Source organism: Cavia porcellus, unplaced genomic scaffold, assembly GCF_034190915.1.
Source record: "Cavia porcellus strain 051 isolate PalLab524CR breed Dunkin Hartley unplaced genomic scaffold, mCavPor4.1 scaffold_6, whole genome shotgun sequence".
NCBI classification, from domain to species: Eukaryota; Metazoa; Chordata; class Mammalia; order Rodentia; family Caviidae; genus Cavia; species Cavia porcellus.
This window is the reverse complement of record NW_026947489.1, coordinates 8,858,049-8,878,461: the sequence shown is the minus strand read 5'-3', so window position 1 is coordinate 8,878,461 and position 20,413 is coordinate 8,858,049. Positions and strand designations below refer to the sequence as shown.

At 46.0% G+C, this 20,413-nt stretch overlaps 1 protein-coding gene across 1 annotated transcript in view; it reads right to left on the bottom strand.

The window, feature by feature from the left end:
* Chsy1 (chondroitin sulfate synthase 1) overlaps nt 1-15,323 on the bottom strand; it is a 69,414-nt gene extending 54,091 nt beyond the window's left edge. The window contains exon 1 of the mRNA XM_003475524.4: nt 14,975-15,323. Coding sequence (XP_003475572.3) covers nt 14,975-15,291 — 317 coding nt within the window. The 5' untranslated portion in view covers nt 15,292-15,323. The remainder of the gene's footprint in view (nt 1-14,974) is intronic.
* Between the last annotated feature and the right edge of the window lie 5,090 nt (nt 15,324-20,413).

Here is a 20,413-nt window from a genome sequence, read left to right as displayed (position 1 = left end):
GCAGCTGTCTTGTGCTCTGAGTGAACGATTTGGAGATAACAACCTGCAAGGTATGTACCACTGCTGCCCCGACTGGCATGTTTAAAAATTCTGTTGTAGTTTTTTTCTTTTCTTTTTAAAAAAATTTTTATCCTTGAAATAAAGTGGATTTGGAGATAAAACAAAAGAAGTCTATCTTTAAGAATGGACAAATCGCTGGAGGTATTGTTTTCCTGTAATGCCTAAGGTGTTAAAATTAAACATTCTACACCACTTAAGTGTTTAACAAAGAACCAAGCACAAATCTGGCATACATGGAATGCTATGGTATTACCTACACTACATCAAACACTGTTTCATTTTTACAAAGGAATGCTCCTACACTCACTAGAGTAGGAATGAGGCAAAAGAGAAGCAAATCTATTTATAAAAGGACAAGCCTTTTACAAATGTGAATGACCAGAATGTGTGGCAATCTACACATGGCAACGGTTCCCCGGCCCACTCCAACTCTGGAATCAGCAATAACGCTGACCTGACTTGCAAGGCCCATCCCTGATTCCACTTCCTTACACAGGGATGGCTTGGTTTATTAGTGGTCACAATAATTCTTTGAAAATGTAAATGATTTCACTAATAAACGTCAACAAACGTGTGGACTGAATACAGTGGGTGACTTAAAGATGTCATGTGTGTGTGTGCAAAAACACAGAAATCATTTCTAAACGACTTCTCCTCACTTCCCATCAGCCACAGTCACACTTCCTACAACTCCTACCTGTACAAAACAGACACACTCGAAGCACAACAACAGAACACTAAGTCACGGGAACGCAGCTTGCTGGAGTTGAAATGTAACGTTATTTGTGGTACTTCTAAAACTTAATTCTAGGCAGTCTATATTATCTTATGACTGACTTTAACAAGTATCATAAATAAAAGTGACTTATTAATACACACCATGTGAGTGAACCAAATGTGATTTTGAAAATAAATCAAGTTACGTGAGTGCCTAAAGTGGTCAACCCCAGGAGCCAAGAAAACACAAAAGCGAATCTCCACCTCCAGCGGAACAAGCTATTAAAAAAGCAGTCATCTACAGGGCACAGATTCCGGAATCAGATCACTAGGGTGAGCATCCTGCCTACCTTGGCTACGTTATTCTTTGCCTGGGTTTTCTCATCTGTAAACTGGAGGCAACAACAGTGTATCTGCCACCAAGTGTGGTGGTGCCTGCCAGTAATCCCAGCACCTGAGAAGCTGAGGCAGCAGGATCGCAGTGAGTTTGAAGCCAGCCTCGGCTACACAAAGAGAGCCAGTCTCAAAGTAAGTAAATGAATGAGTGAAAAATTGATACCTGTCTTAGCTAGAGGACAACTATGGTCCCTGAAAGTTAAAGCGCCACTATGCCAGTATGACTTTATTGGGGGAGACAGGAATTTGCAAATAAAGTAAGGTAATGAAAGAAAAAAAAGGAGGAAACAGGAAAGTGTGGCAAAACATGGAACAGTCAGTTTCAAGACGGCACACTGGAGTGAAAGTATTATGAAAAATGCTTCTCTCATTTCTGGCTAAAAACCCAAACCTCAAGATAAGTACTTAATGTATTAGAATTCTGCGTTATTATCAGCCTTGAACAGAATGTTTTATGGTACAAATCTAAAAAGACTACTATTGTAGTCAGGGGTTGTATGGAGAACAATTAGAATCAGGATGTGGAGTTTATAATATTATTTTTATAATGGTCACCGGGCGTTAACACAAGACAATGCAGGAAATCTATCCGCAACACCAAAGACATGGATTATTTGGTCAAGGGCCTAAATCCACAGCAATGTCCCACATGAGTCCAGATGAAAACCCAGAGCTCATGACAATGCCTCCCATGAGTCCAACTGCAGGCCCAGAGCCCACAAGAAGGACTCACGCCAGTCTCTTTTACGGATCCGTGCCAGGAAGGCCCAAAGGTCAGCGGTGGAAGCCAGAAAGTCCATGCCAGCGGGTGAAGGAGCTGTGCTGGTGAGATGAGGGTTCCACACTGGGGCTGAGAAGTCACACTCACAACAAGTCCAGGGCTGTCCTGAAAGGCACCACAGCCATCCTCAGCGACACGGAGGCCCCGAGCTCCTCCAAGGACAAGCACAGTCAGGTACGTGCCAGGAAGCCAGCCTGAAGAGTTCAGCCTGGAGACCAAGAGGCACACATCTTCCCCTCCAGAGCCAGGAAGCAGTGCTCGATATGAGGACCAGAGTTCTCCAGGAGAACCAACGGCTCAAACAGCAACTTATAGGAGAACTCACAATGCCTCAACGCAATAATGCCTCAACACCTTAACAAACTCCTTCTCCTTCTATTTATGCTGGCAACTGTCCTCAGGTGGAGCATCTTCGCTCAGTGCCATGCTGATGTAATCCAGCTGGCGCTGACCACCAGTTCCTAATCCATAACAACTACATTTATAAGCGTTTTTACTTAAAACACCAGACTCTCATATCAGACTGAGGCTTGAACTTCTTTCACTCTAGACCAAGGATCAAAATCCACTTCCCCTGGACCCTTACTTCCCATGCACCCAGAACAAACTGAACTGGAGGCACTAGAGCCAGGACTATCACGGATGCAGTCAGTGCCTCAACTGTGACCTCGAACGGCGTAATTTGTCCAAGAAGAGAAAGTAATTAATTTTAAAAACAGACAATGTAACCTAAAATCCATCCTTCAAAGCTTTTCTGCAGTTGCACAGTAACTCCACCTAATTATTATCTGTTCTTTTTTTGGTAACCCAGGGAAAAACCACATGTCCTTTTCTGTTCTAAATGCCTGGTGGTTTGAGGCAACTCTCCCAACATGAAGTCTTTGTACGCCCTCCAATCTTAAGAAATTATGACCTTTAGCTTTATCAGGGTAACTTTAGCTTAAGCAGCGCTCCACAAAGTGAACCACTGCTGGACCATAACGTTTAATTCGCCATCCAGGGGGAGCAGGCCTAAGGGCACGTGAATAATTGCAAAAACCTTAAGGAAATGTTGCTGAACAAGCAGGCTGGCTCTCCTTCTGTGATACAAACAGGTCAAGTTCCATAATTTTCATAAGCAAATGTCAGCTTGGCCATCAACACATGTTACCAGAGCTCTGAACGGAAACAACAGCCCCGCAGAGGCCCTTGCCAGGAAGCTCGATTTTCAGCGGACTGATACCCAAGTCTTTCTAAGGCCCAGATAAGGCCACTGAAATCTAAGGGTGCCAAGTAAATCTTCCATCCCTCCAGATTCCTAAACACTATCCATCCCTGTACAAAGTTTAAAGCATGCTGTGTAATGCAGCTAGGCTGACCCTGGCTTAGCCAAGGAGAGCCTATGCTGTGTCAGCCTCCATTGGTACTGTAGCCTCCATTTCTAGTCAGTGTCATTTTGAGAAAATCTACATAAAATCCATTTCTGTGTCAAACTTGATAGCACAATCACTGTACTGCGACATTTGATACCATAATCAGTCATAATCTCTGGTAAGTTTGAAAAGTAACAGTATATGTTTGTGACATGGCTTACTAAAAGAACAATGGTAGACACACAAAAATAAAATTACCCCAAAGCACTCATCATGGTTATTTCTGCATGAAGAATCAGAAGGATTTTTATGTATGTTTCCTACATTCTCTAAATTTTCTGGTGTGTGTATGTGTGTGTGTAGAGAGAGAGAATTTGAGAAAAATTTACCTGGGGGAAAAGTTTTGAGCTAGTAAGCACACAAAGAAATCAAAATATTTGACAACAGAAAGTTTTGCTTTTATAACAAAAACATCTCTTACTGGCAAAAACTGAAGGAAAAATGAAATATAACACAGTTCTTTATTTGAAGTTTCACTCTGTTATACTAATCTTTATCATTAAAAAAAATGGGGAGATTTTCTCTAAGTTTCCTCAAACCCCCATTTTATATATATTTATCTGCCGGTCAGAGGGCTCAATTTGAAAGGACTCCCAGTAAAACCACCTGAGATGTGTCTTCCCGAGCCTTCTGGAAAAGGTGAAGCATAACCCCACCTCAGAAGCTAGATCCAAAGCTAAGGGGAGAACACGGGTGTCCTCTGCTGAACCAAGAGACCCTGGGAAGCAGAAGCAGCTGTCCTCTTCCTTGGTACCGCAAGGACTGAAAGACAACCAGCAAGCACGTAAGACGAGCAAGAAAGGGAGGTCAAAGGACATGAGCAAAGAAATGAGGCCTGAGAAAAACAAGGACAGAAAACCCAGAGCAAAACCAAGGCCAAGTCATGGCAGGGCCTGCCCCCCAGGGCTATGCCAGGGCAAACCCGGGGTCAGTCAGAGGAGTACTCGCAGGGGACGCCCACCCACCTAGAGTGAGTTCAAGCGGGGAGACTTGGTGCCCCCAGAGGGCCCTACAGGTGGTGGTGCTGGGTCCACAGTCACTCTTCCAGGTAGTTTCCAGAAGTTACACGCATTAAACTGAAGGACTCCTTCAGACACTTAGGCCGGGCAGAGTTCTCCCAGCCCACCGTGAGAAAGCAGGCCACCGCAGCATTCTGTAGGAACACGGTTTGAGGCAGCACCAGTCTTAGTTCATCTTCCCCAAAAAAGAGCATGGAGGTGCCGTCATCCGCTGGCAGGCAGATCAGCCTCGGGCCTGGCGAGCCTGTCGGCTGCCTGATGCAGGCCTTTTCGGGGTGGAAGGCACACCCCACCAACAGGAGCTGGCTGGCATTACCTGGTCTACGCTCTCTGTCCTCTGCCTCTGTATCAGCAGCTCTGAATCAGATGTACTTACGGTTTGGTCTTTCTGAGCCTATGGTTTCCAGGTATGTGGCTTCCTCTTTCAAGTCTTTAACTGACTCACACTGCCCTTAAGACACGACTAATCTCAAATCCTTCCTGGAATATGCGGGGAAATATAACAGGAGGTAAGTCAAATTATACTCTTCAGTGCTGATCCAAAAAAATAAGACTTAAAGGGAACGCTAGCATTAAAGAGCATTTTCCGTCTTAATTAGGGTGTTGGCAGTGTGGATTACACTTCCACCTCACAGTGTCCTGGAACAGGCTCAGAAGGCATTTCTAGGGTTTAAGAGCTAAGACTAACCTGCCCTTTGAATCTAGGTTCACAACAAAACAATACGAACAGTCATCCACAAATACATTCTTTTTGAAACTTAAGAATTAAAACTCAGAGTGTAAATGAAAGAAGGCAAATTCTGATCTCCTTTTAAAGCTTGTAATTCTGAACTGTTTCATTTGTATATTGCTGCTGAACTCTTAAAAGCGTATACCCATGCAAATAACTCTAAGGAATAAAATACAGGGAGCACACTGTCAGGCCTGCTTGAATCTGGGTTCCTAGTTAGTTCCAAATAAATCTAATTTTCTGGGCTGGAGGATACAGCTCGATGGTACAGCACCTGTCCAGCATGCCCAATGCTGCAGATGTAATCCTCAGCACAGTCACAAAAGAACAAAAAACATTCATGAGCCAAATCTAAATTTGAGAAAAAAGTAATGTTTAATGCACACAATAAAAGCACCTGAACCAACTCTGGTCTTTGCAGACTGGCGTCTCCTGGTACTAAAGTGCTCCCTGAAGTTCACCTGCTCGCGGCAGCCACAGTCACCTGATGAAGAGTGTGTACAGAGCACACCAGAGCCACTCTGCAGCGTGTGACATATCGGGGTCCACAGCAGACAGGCTGGGGCCAAGTCAGTAACCTGCCCAAGGTCCCTGGAAGGCACGAGGCGAAGGACCTGACTCTGCGCCTCCCCGCCGGCCTCCCGGCTTTTCATCCCACACGCTGGGCTCCTGGGTTATCTCACACTGCCTTTTCAGGGGCGCTGCCACCCATAACGCTCGATGAGGCTGAGGAAGGAGTCGAGGGCGGTCTTACACACACTTCAGTCCTTCTGCCCGCCCTTTGTGTACCTGGCTTTTCAAACAGACCAAGCCTGCCAATAGGCACTCCCCTGTGCAGGATGGGACTGAGCTCTAAACCACAAGATTTAACTGAGTGTTACCTTCCAAAACCTTCCTGTGAATCTGTTTCCTACTCAAAACCTCGCCCGCTTGCTTGTGGACATCAGAAACATACACAGCAAGGCTCAATACACAGTCAGCCTTTGTACCCATCATCAACTTTTTTTTTTTTGGAACCAGGAATCAAACTCAGGACCTTGCATTTACCAGACAGGCACTTGTGCCACTGAGCTATGTCCCCCGTCCTATGATCAACTTACAAACCACGCTTTCACAGCATTACTAGCTACCTTTTTAATAATCTTCAGGGTTTGCTTCCGCTCAGAGTGGAATGCCTCTTACTCTTAACAATCTATAGACAATCATATCTGTGACCAGAACAAATGCTGTGGCTATCACTACTTGACAAGTGAAGCCGAGTGCCGGTGGGAAGGCAGCCAGTTAATGCTGTCCCCTGCTTCTCCCAAGCATCACTCAGAAGCAGGCAGTTATGACAGCTGAAGAAAACATACAATAACCACAAAACCACGGTGAACCTACACTGCAGGACACGAGTAATTACGACAACTTAGGGAGACAAGAGTGACCAGGGCCATAGTCCAGTGCACTGAACCCTTTAGCGCTTTCAAGAACACAAAGACCCCACCGGAGCACGCCACCATACTTTGCCACCACTGTTACAGCCCCTCAACTTGAGATCCTGGCACCAAGAGGCCAACTGGTCAGCTCCGCCTAGTGGTAGCCATGCCTCTGACTGCAGGCAATCAAAACCTACCTAAAGTCCTTCCCAAGAGCTGTGGTGGGTGGGGCCGGGGGGAGGGTGGGTGTGACCCTGAAACAGCTTTATTAAAACATAGCTGTTCACTGTAGAAAAACTAGAATAAAAAGGTGCTAAGGAGATTTGAAAAAAACCATTCAGCAGCATGATGTATATTTATTTTGTTTGATTTTAAACAAAAGCCCTCATACTTGTCACATTATTTCACAACTTAATCTCAAATAACTTTGAATATCTTCATTTCAAGAAAAATACTTCAGCCGTACTTTCTGTTTTCAGTGCAGGAGACTGAACCCTGGGCTCTGCACGCGCTGGGCAAGTCGCCGCCCCTGAGCTACACCCCAACCTCCACAGCTCCTTAATGTTAGAGACAGACTATCAGTCGTGATCTGCTCCCGCTAATGAAGGACACGGAGAAATCTGAATTATCTATTTCATACACACATTTTTAGCACACTTTTTTGCACCAGGAATTGAACTCAGGACACCGTGCTTGCCAGGCAGGCGCGGTGCCACTAGGCTATATCCCTGGCCCCATTTTTTAGCACATTTTTAAATTCCTTCAGAAGACTTCCAGAGCAACTGCTAGCACTGAGCAGAGACGCATTTCCAAGTGTTTGATAAATACTGCCAAAGCATCTCTCAACAGGTACCCATTTGCCCTGGGGCCCTAATCCAGCCACCCTCTAATAGTACAGCGGCCAAGTGATCTTCTGAAACACAAACCACGTCATGCTACTCTTCTGCTAAAATACACCATCAGCTCTAGACACCTATAACCCAAAACCCAAACTCCCAAACCTGGCGCACAGATGTCTTCCCTCAGCCTGGCCTGTGTGTCCCCTCCTGCCACTCCACGACCAAAGCTCACGCAACAGCTCAGCCCAAACGATGCCCTTTCTCACCCCACCCATTCACTACTGCCTGCTACTTCACCGTTCAGTAAACCTGCTCTGTCTCAAAAACTCCTACTCATCCTTCAAAACTCAGCAGGGAAAAAAGGACGGGAGTGTGAGTGAAACCACACTTGATCCCATTCATCTGCTGAGTACAGGCCTCTCCCATTTGCACTATCATTTTGTTCCTTTCCAAGCATTAAACCTTAGGACTGAAGCCCAGTATTAATAAGTGTCTTTCAAGTAGCTAGCAGCTTAATTCATGGACAGGGAAAAGTCAAACTGCCAATGTAATGAGAACAGCACTATGTATAATCCCCACTGATGACCCAGTCTAGCCCTGGAATAGACTGCTGGAGGACACCAAATCCTGAACTGTATTACATAAAAATAAACTCGCTTCCAGGACCACACTTTTCTCTGGTTTTCTGTAAGTAATCTGTAACCTGAAGATTATGCTCAGAAGTTCACTTATATGGATTGGTTGTTTGGATTTCACATGTGAAAGCCTTCCACATAAATGTGCCAAAGTGAACTTCACTTAAAACAGTACTGGCCTGAACTATTTCAAGATAAACATGCTTTCCTTAGCTCAAGGAGGAAATGGACTCTGAGATAGAAAGGGAGGAGCTGATTAAGGCTGGTAAAGGAATGGGCTGCCTTCATTCAACACATCAGCAAGAGCTCTGTCCCTGGCTGATCCAACAGTGCCCCGAAATAAGAGTTGTATCTCAGCTAGTGTTTCTCACCCTTTTTTCCCAGTCTCCCACAGATACTAATCTTTATCAACTCCTGAACAAAAAAAGGGAAACCAACCAGGCCTGCCTTCTCAGGAAGTAGAGGAAGACCCTGGGGAGGTAAAAGGTAAGACAGAAAGAGGCATTGGACAGCTCAGTGTTCTGGAGATTAAAACATACTAAAAAGCTAAATGTGTGCATGTTCTTTTTATCAAAATGGTGGCTTTAAGAAATCGAAGTCGCACAAAACTCTTCCAGCAAGTACAGGTAAGTGCGGCCAAGAAATGTTTGAAACAGATGACAAAGGGGACCTTGTCCACAGAATATTAAAATGTTATTCAACTCCCAATAACTTCAAAGGATGGTACTGGCAGAAGAACAAAGGGAAAGATCAATGGAACAAGTAGAAGTCCAAAGACATAGTTTAGAGTTCTGAGTATGGTGGGGATGGCATTTTAAAATGGTAGGGAAATGAAAGCTTACTCAACACTCAGCGCCCAGACAACGTATTTTTGGAGGGAAAAGGTGAGTTTCCAATGATCTACCCTTTCTAGAATCACGAAAAATGTTGCCTTTAAAAATCTACCCACAAATCACATCAAGCTACTCTTCTGCTAAAATACCAGCATCAGCTCTACACAGCTATCACCCTCAACCTTAGGGGCTTTTACATTCACTTAGACTAAAACCCCCTAGCAACAGCCAGGCACTAGCTCCTTCTTTTCACTGGCCTTCTTGGTGTCCCTCTCCAAGCTGGCTCCTGCCTTGGGGTGCACAGCTCTTCCCTCTGCCTTGCTGCTGATCAAGGGTGTTCACACAACTGGTTCCTTATGACCACACTGTGCCCAGCACTAGCTGGGCACTTGTCTGTCCCTCTTATCTGTAATGCTGGGTCCCCAAGACTCAGGGTCTGGCCCACAGGGCTCTGAATGTATCTGCTTTATAAAGGGATGACTCCCAAGCACACATGAAGGTTTTCAGGAATCGGGATCGCTCTTCTAAACCCAACCGCTGTGTGTCTACTCAAGGCCCACACAAGTTGGTTTGGATGGTTTACGATCTGCTACACTTTGAGTTTTTTGTTTCTTGCCTGCTTTTTCCAAGTTGTTTTTCGTCTGCTATTAGCTTTCACAGCTCTGCCATCTTTTGGTGGACCCTGTCCCAATTTTAACACATGGCAAGTCTAGAAGATAAAAGTACATAAAGATTGGGCTGCTCTAAATTAGAAGATGAAGAAACAACTCCACACACTCGGCCACCTAATACTTGACAAAGATGCAACGCATATTCACTGCAAGAGAGATAGCCTCTAATAAATGGTGCTGGAAAAACTGGCTCTGCACGTGCCCAAGATTAAAATTGGACCCATATCTTTCACCATGCACTAAGCTAAAATCAGAAAGGATCAAAGATCTAAATATCAAAATAGAAACATTAAACTGCTGGAAGATAGAATAGGCAAAACTCCTGCAGACACTGGTATAGGCAAAGACTTTATGAATAAAACCCCAATTTCAGGGCCAGGGATTTAACTCAGCAGGGTAAGCACCTGCCTGGCAAGTACAAGGTCATGAGTTCAATCTCCAGTACCAAAAAAAACCAATACCCCAATTGCACAGGAACTATCATAAAGAATCAAAAATTGAGATCTCATCTTTTTAAAAAGCTTTTGCACAGCAAGAGGAATTACCGACAGAGTGAAGACACAACCCACACCACAGGAAAAATGTCTGCCAGCTGTTCCTCCAACAAAGGACTACCATGGAGAACATACAAAGAACTCAAAAAAAATCAGACCTCTCAAATTTAAAGACCCAATCCAAAAATGGGCACCTGAGATGAAAATACCCCTCTCAGATGAAGAAATTCAAACAGCAACTAAATATATGAAAAAATCTTCATCATTGGTCATTCGAGAGATGCAAATTAAAACAACACTGAGATTTCATCTCACGCCAGAAAAAATGGCTATCATCAAAAAAATCAACCAATAACAAATGCTGGTGGGGCTATGTGAAAAAAGGAACCTTTCCCCACCGTTGGTAGGAATGTAGACTCGTACAGCTACTGCGGAAATCAGGGTGGGGATTCTTTTAAAACACTAGGACTAGAGGTCCTATTTGACCCAGCTATTTCCCTTCTGGTATCTTCCCAGAGGAAGTGATATATCATACCACAGTGATATATGTGCACTCATGTTTATACCAGCGTAATTTGTAATACTCAGATCTTGGAAACAACCTAAATGCCCATCAACTGAGGAATGGATAAAAAAGATGAGGTCTTTATATGTAACAGAGTACTACTCAGTCATAAAGAAGGAACAGATTGGAGACTTGATAAGTGAATGCAACTTGAGACCATACATGTAAGTGAAATAAACCAGACATCATACTGTCTCACTAGCGTGAGAAACTTAAAGAGTAAATAAGATCCAAAGAGTACAACAGATATCATAAACTGGGAAGAAGCTTCAAAAGGAAAGAGAAACTAGGATGGGGAAATAGAGAAAAGGAAGGGAAAAACAAAAATACATAATGCATATAAGACAGTTTTACTACTAATTTATCTTAGTTCACTGAAAAGAAAGGTTTGTGCTAGCACTGTCTGGACAATTAAATGCCTATTATCTTGTACTATGAGTAATTTAAAGATAACAAGCAATGTGTTAACCATTGTTACCCTCTTGTAATCTTGTTTTGAAATTTTATTTTTTTCTCTTTAAAATAAAAGGTTGCGCTGTCCTATCACTAAAATGCAACAATTTTAATGTGAACAGGCATATTTTCTTGGATTTCTCAAGGGCTACCTTTCTAGCTACCTTCTGGATCTCAGACAGCCCCTGGCCAGAAGGGTTTGCTAATGACTAGTCCTGAATTCTGACGTTTTCATATTATCTTATACCGTAACATCCTTATACTGAAAGTGATTTTATCTCATTCTTCCACAAATGAAACCGTAGTTTTGTGTAAAAACAAAAGGAGAGTTTTCTCTTCAGATAAAAATTTAATTTTCTTTATAGGAGAAATTTAATACTGGTCACATTCAACTCCAAACTAAGGCTCCCTTGTGCTGGAAGACTCAAGACCAAAGCCTACTTTCCATATGGAACTGTGCATAGAATTTCCAACTTCAGAGCTCAGTGTGGGCTTCTGGCCCAGGCTGCAAAGTGGAGCAAAACTGTTACCCTAAACTACACCCCAGACCCTCCCTCCCAACGAGGCCTTCCCTAACAGTTCCTCCAGGCTGAAATCATCTTCTGTCCTCTCCACAGCCAATTTAAGCACAGGGAGGTAGGCTTAGAGGAAGGGCCCTACTCTGCAAGGATAAGGCCACCCTCAGGCTGTAGGCTTCTGGACTGTTTTAAATCAGAAAGATAAAACGGCTCTGAGGAAGCTGAAGAAATGAATGCAAGGGACACGGCACATCCTGGAAGGGTCCTGCGCTCTCAGGAGGACAGGGGTATCCCACAGAAGAGCCCCGGCCGGCCGGAAGGAAAGCTATGCTTCCACTCTCCCCAGTTGCCTGAAAATAAATAAATAAACAATCAGATAAAGGCTTGACGATTCCCCTGCCCTCTGAGAAGAGAGGCAGCAGGAGATGAGAAAGGAGGCCAGAAGTCAAAGCATCAAGCATGGACTTTGGGTAACCACTGCCCAGTGTACAATAGTAGTAGTCTATTTGCATTACGTTTTCTGAGTATTCCTGGTGTGAGAGACCCCTGCTGATTTGTATACAGTAACTGTAAGTATGAAAATGCATTTGTTGAGGGCCAGGGATAAAGAGTCACACAGTCTGCTGTTCAAACAAACTACTTGGGTAATTGTTCCCAGAGCTGTGATTTCATATGGCCTGTCACCAAACTGCAGTGATGTGGATTTATTTGCCAAACCATAAACAATTTAGCAGGCTCATCTTCCATTTCTAATGTGCACAAAAAGTGTAAAATCCCAGGGAAGTCATGAAAAACCTCCACCTGTAGGCTCCCGGATCACTGCATTAGTCTATAACTACATTCTCAGCTTTTCAGCAGCTCAGGACTGTTGGTGGCAGAAGGCAGGCTCTGGCCTTAAGCACAAACCTCAGAGACACATGGAGGAAGTGGGGGGGGGGGGGTCAAGCTATTCCAAGGGCAGCTCTTCTCCACTACTTCTTAATCTTTTTTCTTAATCTTTACTTCCTCTGGGCTCAACGGCATTAGCGCCTGCCTGGCAAACACAAGGTCATGAGTTCAATCCCTGGTACCAAAACAAAACAAAACAAAACTTTACTTCCTCTAAGGAAGCAGATAACTGTATATACCTCTGCCCTTACAATATCTAGTGCCTGAAAATTTAGGCCAATATGACCCTTAAAGGCTGAAACACTATAAAAACACTAAATTTACTGGAAAATCGGTAGAAATCTCCAAGACACAAGTGTAAGCACAGACTTCATGAACGAAGCCCAGACTGCAAGGGAATCAACAAATGAGATCTCACCTTATTAAAAAAGCTTTTGCACAACAAAATAAATCACTAGCAGAGTAAAAAGACAACCCATGGAGTGGGGAAATAACTACAGCCAGTTGTCCCTCAGACAAAAGACTTATCTCTAGAACATATAAAGGACTGAAAAAAATCAGACTCCCCAAATTCAAAGCCCCAGTCTAAAAATGAACATCTGAGATGAATACCTACTTCTCAGATAAAGAAAAGCAAATGGCAAATAAATATATGAAATAATGTTTAATGTCATTGGTCATCCGGGAGATGCAAGTTAAAACAACACTGAGATTTCATCTCACACCAGAAAGAATGGCCAGGATCAAGAAATCAACCAGTAACAAATGCTGGAGGGGTTGTAGGGAAAAAGGAATTTTTCTCCACTGTTGGCAGGAGTGTAGACTGGTGCCACCACTACAGAAATCTGGGTGAAGAGTCCCTAAAAAAACCCCAGGACTAGAGGTCCCATTTGACCCAACTATTGCCATTCTGAGTATCTTTGTAATAGCTAAAACTAGTAAACACCCTAAATGCCCATTAACCAAGGAATGGATAATATGTGGTCTTTTTATGTCAGAGTACTACACAGCCATAAAGAATGATAAACTGTAGACTTTTATAGGTCAATGAACGCAACTTGACACCATACTCGTAAGTGAAATAAATCAAACCCATATGTGTAAACATAGTATTGTCTCACTAGTGTGAGAAACTGAAAGAGTAATTAAGATCCAAAATGTACAACAGATATTGTGAATTGGAAAGAAACTGTTCAAAAGGAAAGACATACCGGTGATTGGGGAAAGAGGAAAGGAAGAAAGGGAAAAAGAAAAAAATATATCTATACACAAGATAGATACACAGTTTCTTTCAGTTCATTGAAAAGAAACATTTGTGCTAACATGGCTGGGACAATACATCATGCTGTATCTTGCACTCTGAATAATTACTACAAAGACAACACTCAACGTATTAATTATTGTAACTGTCCAACTAACCTGTTTTGAAATTGTTTTATTTTTTCCCTCCTTATAAAAAAGTTGAAGCCCTACGGTATTGCTTATACACTAAGAACAACAACAACAAAAAAAACCTAGCAAATCCCTGCTTGGCACTGACTGCTTTAAAAGTTCACTCCCAGAACACGCACGCTTTGAAATCATCCCCGACACTGGTTTGCTTCTGGCTGGACTCCAAATTTTATCCATACAGTAAGAGTTTCTGAACTTCACATATCTAAAGTTTCCACCGAGTCGCTTTACTGAGTCTACATCCCTCTCACTTTAAAAGGATCGTACCCCAATACAAATCTGACTCCAACCAAGTCTGCCCCTCCAAAACCATCTAAGATTCCTTTGGCTAATCCCTTTGTTAATCCTGAACATGACTGCGGCTTCGGCTTCGTTTATGACTCACTTCGCCAACTAGAGCCCAGTGACTGGATAACACTTCATATATCACTTTAACTGAGCTAACGAACACCAGAAGGCAGTCTCCCACTGAATGGACCACGGGAACCGCCTGCCCCCAAGGCCCTGTCTTCCTTCAACAGACTGGTGTGGTTAACTGCACAGTGGGCAGTTACAGAAACTCTTTCATTTACAGAAATACAGTCCTTCTAACGGTGAAACGTATGCCACGGAACGGCTCTACCTCGCAGGTTAATCCAGGGGGCTCCAGCTTTGTGAAGGCAAAGGTGTGCATTTCAGAGAATCAAATTATAACCTCACTGCACCCACTATCACAGGTACAGTACTGTGCTGTGAGCTTTCCCACCAACATATCAGGCAGCCTCGTTCAGGGAGGACCTTTTAACAAAAGGGAAAGCTGTCATGGCTAGGGAAAACTCACCCTGCGCAGGGCCAGGGTGAGAGGCACACCCAGAGGCGCCACCTGGTCCCCGTCCATTTGCTCAGCCAGCGCTCCACAGTGTTGCCCTCACCATCCCGCCTCTTACTCCGGCTACCAAGGCGCGGCATCGCCCGAGGGCACCCGGATCGCAGAGGCAGCCCGGGAGCGTGGGTGTGGGAAGCCAGCTGGCACGGGAGCCCGGGGGAACCGGCTGGGCTGCCCGCCCGCATGCAGGATGCTGAAGCCGGAGGCGGTGTCCACCGAGGGGCTCACCTGTAGGCGGCCACGGCGCGGGTCTGCAGGTACTTCTGGGCGGTCATGACTCCCACGAAGATAAAGTTCCCGTCGCGCTGGCCGCCATCCGGGCCCGCGCCGTGCGGCCACGGCTGCGCCCCCCGCGCGTCCCCGCGCGCCCCGCCGGCCTGGGGAGGCGCCTGTGCCGACCGGCATCCCTCCAGGCCGGCGCGGCGCCGCGGGCCCGCTCGCTTCAGCTCGGAGGCGCGGGGCAGGACGAGGCGCGAGGCCAGCACGAAGCCAAGCACGAGCCCGAGCAGCACGCTGAGCCAGGCGCGCCGGCCGCGCGCGGCCATCCCCGCGCCCCTCGCCCGCCGGGCCGCCGCAGGCTCCGCGCCTCAGCCCGTCCTAGCGCCGCGAGGCCCGGCCCGGGCAGCGCCGCGGCCGCCGCGGGCCCGCCGCGCCCATGGCGGCCCCCGAGCCGTCCGCAGGCCCCGCGCCGGCGCTTTGTTCCGAACGCCCGCCCCCGCCGCCGAGGCCTGCGCCTTTAAGAGGGGACCATGCCCGGCGCGCGCCGGCGGCAGCTGGAGCGCGAGGCGGCGGCCGCGGCTGCTCCTGCTCGCGCGCGGGGACGCGGGGCCAGCCGACGACGACGGCACTGGCAGCCGAGCCCGGGCGCCCGTCCGGCCCTGCTCGCGTCTCCCCGGATGGCTCGGCTCGGCTCGCGCTGCGCCCGCCCCCCTCGTCTTCGTGGCCGGCGCCGCCGCTGCAGCTGCACATCCTCCGGCTTAGCTCGCCATTGCAACAGGAGCCCCTCACGTCACGCACAGCGCGTTATGAAGCGGCCCCGCCGGCGGCGAGCTGTGGCCCCTCTCGGGATCCGTCCGCGCTCCGCGATTGGTTCAAAAGTGAATGAGGGGCGGTTCACGTGGCCAAAGTTTAACTAGGAGAAAAAAAAGTGCCCCGCCTGTAGCCGCCGGGCAGAGCCGCCCGCAGCCCGTTATCCGCGCCGGCGGCCACGCCCCCGCCACCCCAGCCTGCGTCCGGGCTCTGGCACCCGCGCTAGGGTTGCGATCCGGGCGTGAGTGTCAGGAGCGAACTTTGCAGAAAGGACGCAGGGGCACTCGGACTGCGCGAGCTGCGCGTCCCTCCCGCCGGGACTAACGTGGGCCCGACCCACCGCGCTGCGCCCCTGGGCCCGCCGTCCGCGCTCTGGCGCTCCACCAGGGTCGCGACCCCAGCCACCCGTTTCCCTGCAGCTCGGGTCTCCAGAAAGAAGGTGTGAGCTCCTCACACTGTACGGCATTTAATGGATGTCCAAGAAGTGGTCCGTGATGTTAATACGCTGGATGATAAGCCCCGTTGTATTTTATTTATATCTCAGTTATTGGGTCCCATTAATAAGGAAGTGGCCCCAAGCGTGCTGACATTCTGTCCCTAATTCCTGGGTTCGCTTCACTACATGAGAGTATGTAGGGCCCTGGCAAATACTCTGCTCTTGAAGAGTTTTGTTAGAAAACCCCACTATAGTGGCAGCTGTTACAAGGCTGATGTGAATGATAAGCTTAGTGGTGTTTACAGTCTGTGGGGCCAGATAGCTGACCAGTACCCTACGGGAAACTTTGGCAATATTTTAAGAGTCAATCTCCAAACGGATATGAATTTGTTTTTTGAGTACTAGAGATTGAACCCAAGAGATAGATATTTGTGGGAGCTTTGCTTTTTTTTTAAAGACAGGAGGTCACTAACTTACCCAGGCTGGGCTCCAACTTGTGACCCTACTGCCCTAACCTCCAAAGCAGCTGGGATTGCAAGTGTGGGCCCCGTGTCCAGCTAGAGCTATGAGTTTCTAAGGCAGATTTGGGGTACCAGTTCTTCAATACTAGGTTTAAAAGTTTATATATTTCCTTAGCAAAAACTCAGCAAAGGCAACAATAGCTGAGAAGGTACCCACACAATAAACGTTTGTAAATATTGCCTTTGTTACTTAGTCACCAATATTTTGGGGTTTGCTAGTAAACCCAAAGTGTTTTCTTGGGCCTAAGAGGTTCTCACTTAATCAAATGAACCCAAGAATTAGGGACAGAAAGTAAACATGCGTGGGTTATACTTGAATCTTTCTACGTTACTGATAGAACCAAATGGCTGAAATATTACACAGTTTAAAATACCGAGCTGTGGGAGACACATATACCTTCTCTGCAGCTGAATGGTGCTCTCTCTTGCTTATTCTTTGGATATTACCACTTTCTTTAATGCTTATTATTTGTCAAAAATATTTATGTATATTATTTATGTCAAAAATAGTTCATTATCCAACTCCTCATAGCCTCCCTCAATAAGAAGTGACCCACAAAAAAAAAAAAAAAAACCAAAGAAAAGGGGCTGGGGATTTAGCTCAGCGGCATAAGCGCCTGCCTTGCAAGTAGGCAGTCGTGAGTTCGATCCCTGGTACCGATAAAAAATGAAAAAGACAAAAAAAAAAAAAAAAAGAAGTGACCCACAGCTAAAAATAAAATATTCATTATACAGTGAATGCAGGATTCCAGCAGTGGTCTTGGGAAAAATGCAGAATGTACAACCATGAATTACAGGCTCAAAAACCACCCAAAGAGGCTTCCAGTAAGACTATAAGCCACAAAAGCCAAGGAGTCACTACGTAGCCCCCAATTCGGCTATGACCCCGTAATTCACAAGCATTTATATAAAGCACGAATCCAGCAAGGGACAAATGTTCAACTTTGTGACATAAGGCAATGATTTCAATACAGTGTCTTCTAACCTGCTTAGAGGTGTCTATTTCCTCTTTTAAACTAAAATTCAATGAAAAGTACAGAAATGTGTGAAGGGAAATACTTGAAAGACGCTGAAAATTTTGTCCTCAGTCCCCTGGTTCCTAGAAGTCCTTCAGGTTCAAGGTTGGCAACATCACCTGTCTCGCCCACAAACTCAACGGAGGTGCCACCCAGGGCCAGTACTGCTGGGGCCTGGGTGAGGAAGGCGGGTTGATGCAAGTTTACAGGTGTTTCCCCACAGTAAACTAAGCAAAGAATTCTCACGATGCAGGATTCTTGATTTGTTGCACTAGGAACCTTCTTTGTTAAAGTTTTTCTCATTGTTTAAAAAAAAAAAAAAAACGGAAGAAGCAGCAGTGTTAACCATCATCATAGAAAGCTAAGCCAGGCACTTTTTTCGTGAAGACTGGCATACACCCTGCCTCTGAGGGGCCCTTGGTCTGGTCAGGGGTCACCGGCAGGGATGGGGTCTGAGTTCTACATGGGGTGAGTTCCAGAAGGGCCTCCCCGGTTCCTTCTCCCTAAATAAGTCTTTCCTTTAAGATCCTGTTAAGGACTCTTCTATGGCAACTCTAGACTGACATTTAGGAATTTTTTTAAATGTCAGATCATCTATTTCCTTTCTGTCTGCTCCACAGTGACTGTATGACACATCATTAAAATTCATCTCTACCTACAGGACTGAACATTTTCTCACAATTTGCAACTTTGTTCCCATATGTTTCACTTTTCTCCCCCTGCTGCTAGTACATTGAATGTCTGTTACAGGTATAACCATTTGGTATAATTTGCAGCAATTTCTTGGAAACCCTGGGTAAATACTTCAATTGTTTGTTGGCAGCAAGCCTTGAGCTACCCCCGGTTCCCTGTAAGGGCTTTTTTTAAAGTCACAGCCTTAAACAGGGGTCCTTGGAAAATGTGGTCATAATTTTTTAAAAAAACTTTTAGAAATGCCTCTTTTAAGAAACAGTGAATGCTGAGTAGTTGTAATAATCCATCCTTTTAGAAGGATCTGTTTGCTGCCTGCATAGAAATCTGTAATGACCCCTTTACTAGTATTACCACTTAACCTCTATTAACTCAGTGCAACTTTGCTTCATTATTAATGCTATTAAAATGACAAACAAAGCATATTAATTTTTTCTCTGTAGTTCCCAGATTCGCAACCTTTCCAGTCACAGGCAGGATAAGGCAGTGATGGCGGCTTCCGTTCTATCTTCCAGACACCAGTGGGTCCGATACTTTGCCCAGAATGTTGATCAGCTCTGTGCGTTTTGTCAGACACGAGTGTATTTCTCACACAGGCATGTGTGCATGTGCACACACATGGAGAGAGATGGACACTGTGTGCTGGCCCTATGAGATGTCAGATTGCTACCCAGAAGGCATGGGTTGCCACCAGGGCAGACGCTCTTGGGAAGCGACCTAACTGTTCTTTGGAAGATAACCTCACTGCAGAAGCCAAGGACAGTTTGCTTCTAGTTTAAGACTTCAGCCTGAGTCCCAGAGAAGTTTGCTTTTCCCATCGGTTGCTATGAAGTGCCATTAACCTTTAAAGGGCTGCCAGAGCTTCCCCAGCTGGAGAGTTCTCAGGAAGACAAAGCTCCCAGCCACGTGGGACGGCACCCCCGCCCCCAGCATCAGAACCTAGGTGCTGGTCTGCTGGTCAGCAGTGTGGCCACCTGGGGCCAACCACACTTGGGGTCAGGGCTGGGCATCCTGGGGAGACCTCCAGATGTGTAGCTGAGACTGTTTTACTCAAAGCCCAGTGAAGCATAAAATTGCTTGTGGAAAAAAAAAATACAAGTTGCAGGCGAAAGTTTATATTACTCACTGGAGCAGCGGTCACTAAAATCCACAAATACCCAAAGTAAGATGCAAGAATAAAAAAAAGTGGCACCATAAAAGTTGCTGCTGAATGACCCATTTGATCGATCTCTGGGCACGCCCGCTGTTAATCTGAGGCCATGCCAGCATCAGGGTCATAAAAATTATCACTCACCTGGTACGTGATAAGGGCTGTTTTCCAGGCCTGGCGATGGAAGGCTGTCCAGGAATTCAGGCTAATAAGGCCATGATGACACATTCTGTCGTGGCGCCCGTGAGAAGAGAGGCCCTCCCACATGCCGGAAGGACAGCAGAGTCTCAGAACTCATTTTGAGGGCAATTTGGTCAACATTACAAATTGCAAGTTTATTTACTCTTGGACCAGTTATCCTACTTCTGAGAATTTAGCCTCTAGATGTGCAGTACCCAGTGACATTTACACAAGGGTGCTCCCTGCTCCCCTATGTATGCATGTTGGTGAGTTCGTTTAGAGGGGGGTGAGTGAACAGACAACAGGGCAGCCATCGGGGAGTAAAAACAGATGTTCTCCCCCATACAGTGGGAATCCAGCGAACAGCCTGCTGAAAAGACCCTGTGAGGAAAACGTGTTGACTCCACCGAACCTACTGAGTCACAAACAGCACAGCACCCGGGACATCACCGCGTCCCCTTGGAGCCTTAGCTCTTGCCAGCTTCAGAGGAGAAGATGGGACCTAGATCACCAGCTTGGGGAAAAGACAACACTCCAAATTCAGCACACCGTCTCTACTGTGTATTGCTTTCGTCCTGCGGCAAACTCCAGAACTCTGAAGTCAAAGCATTATGTCAGGGCCATCTGTGTTCTGCAACTATAAAG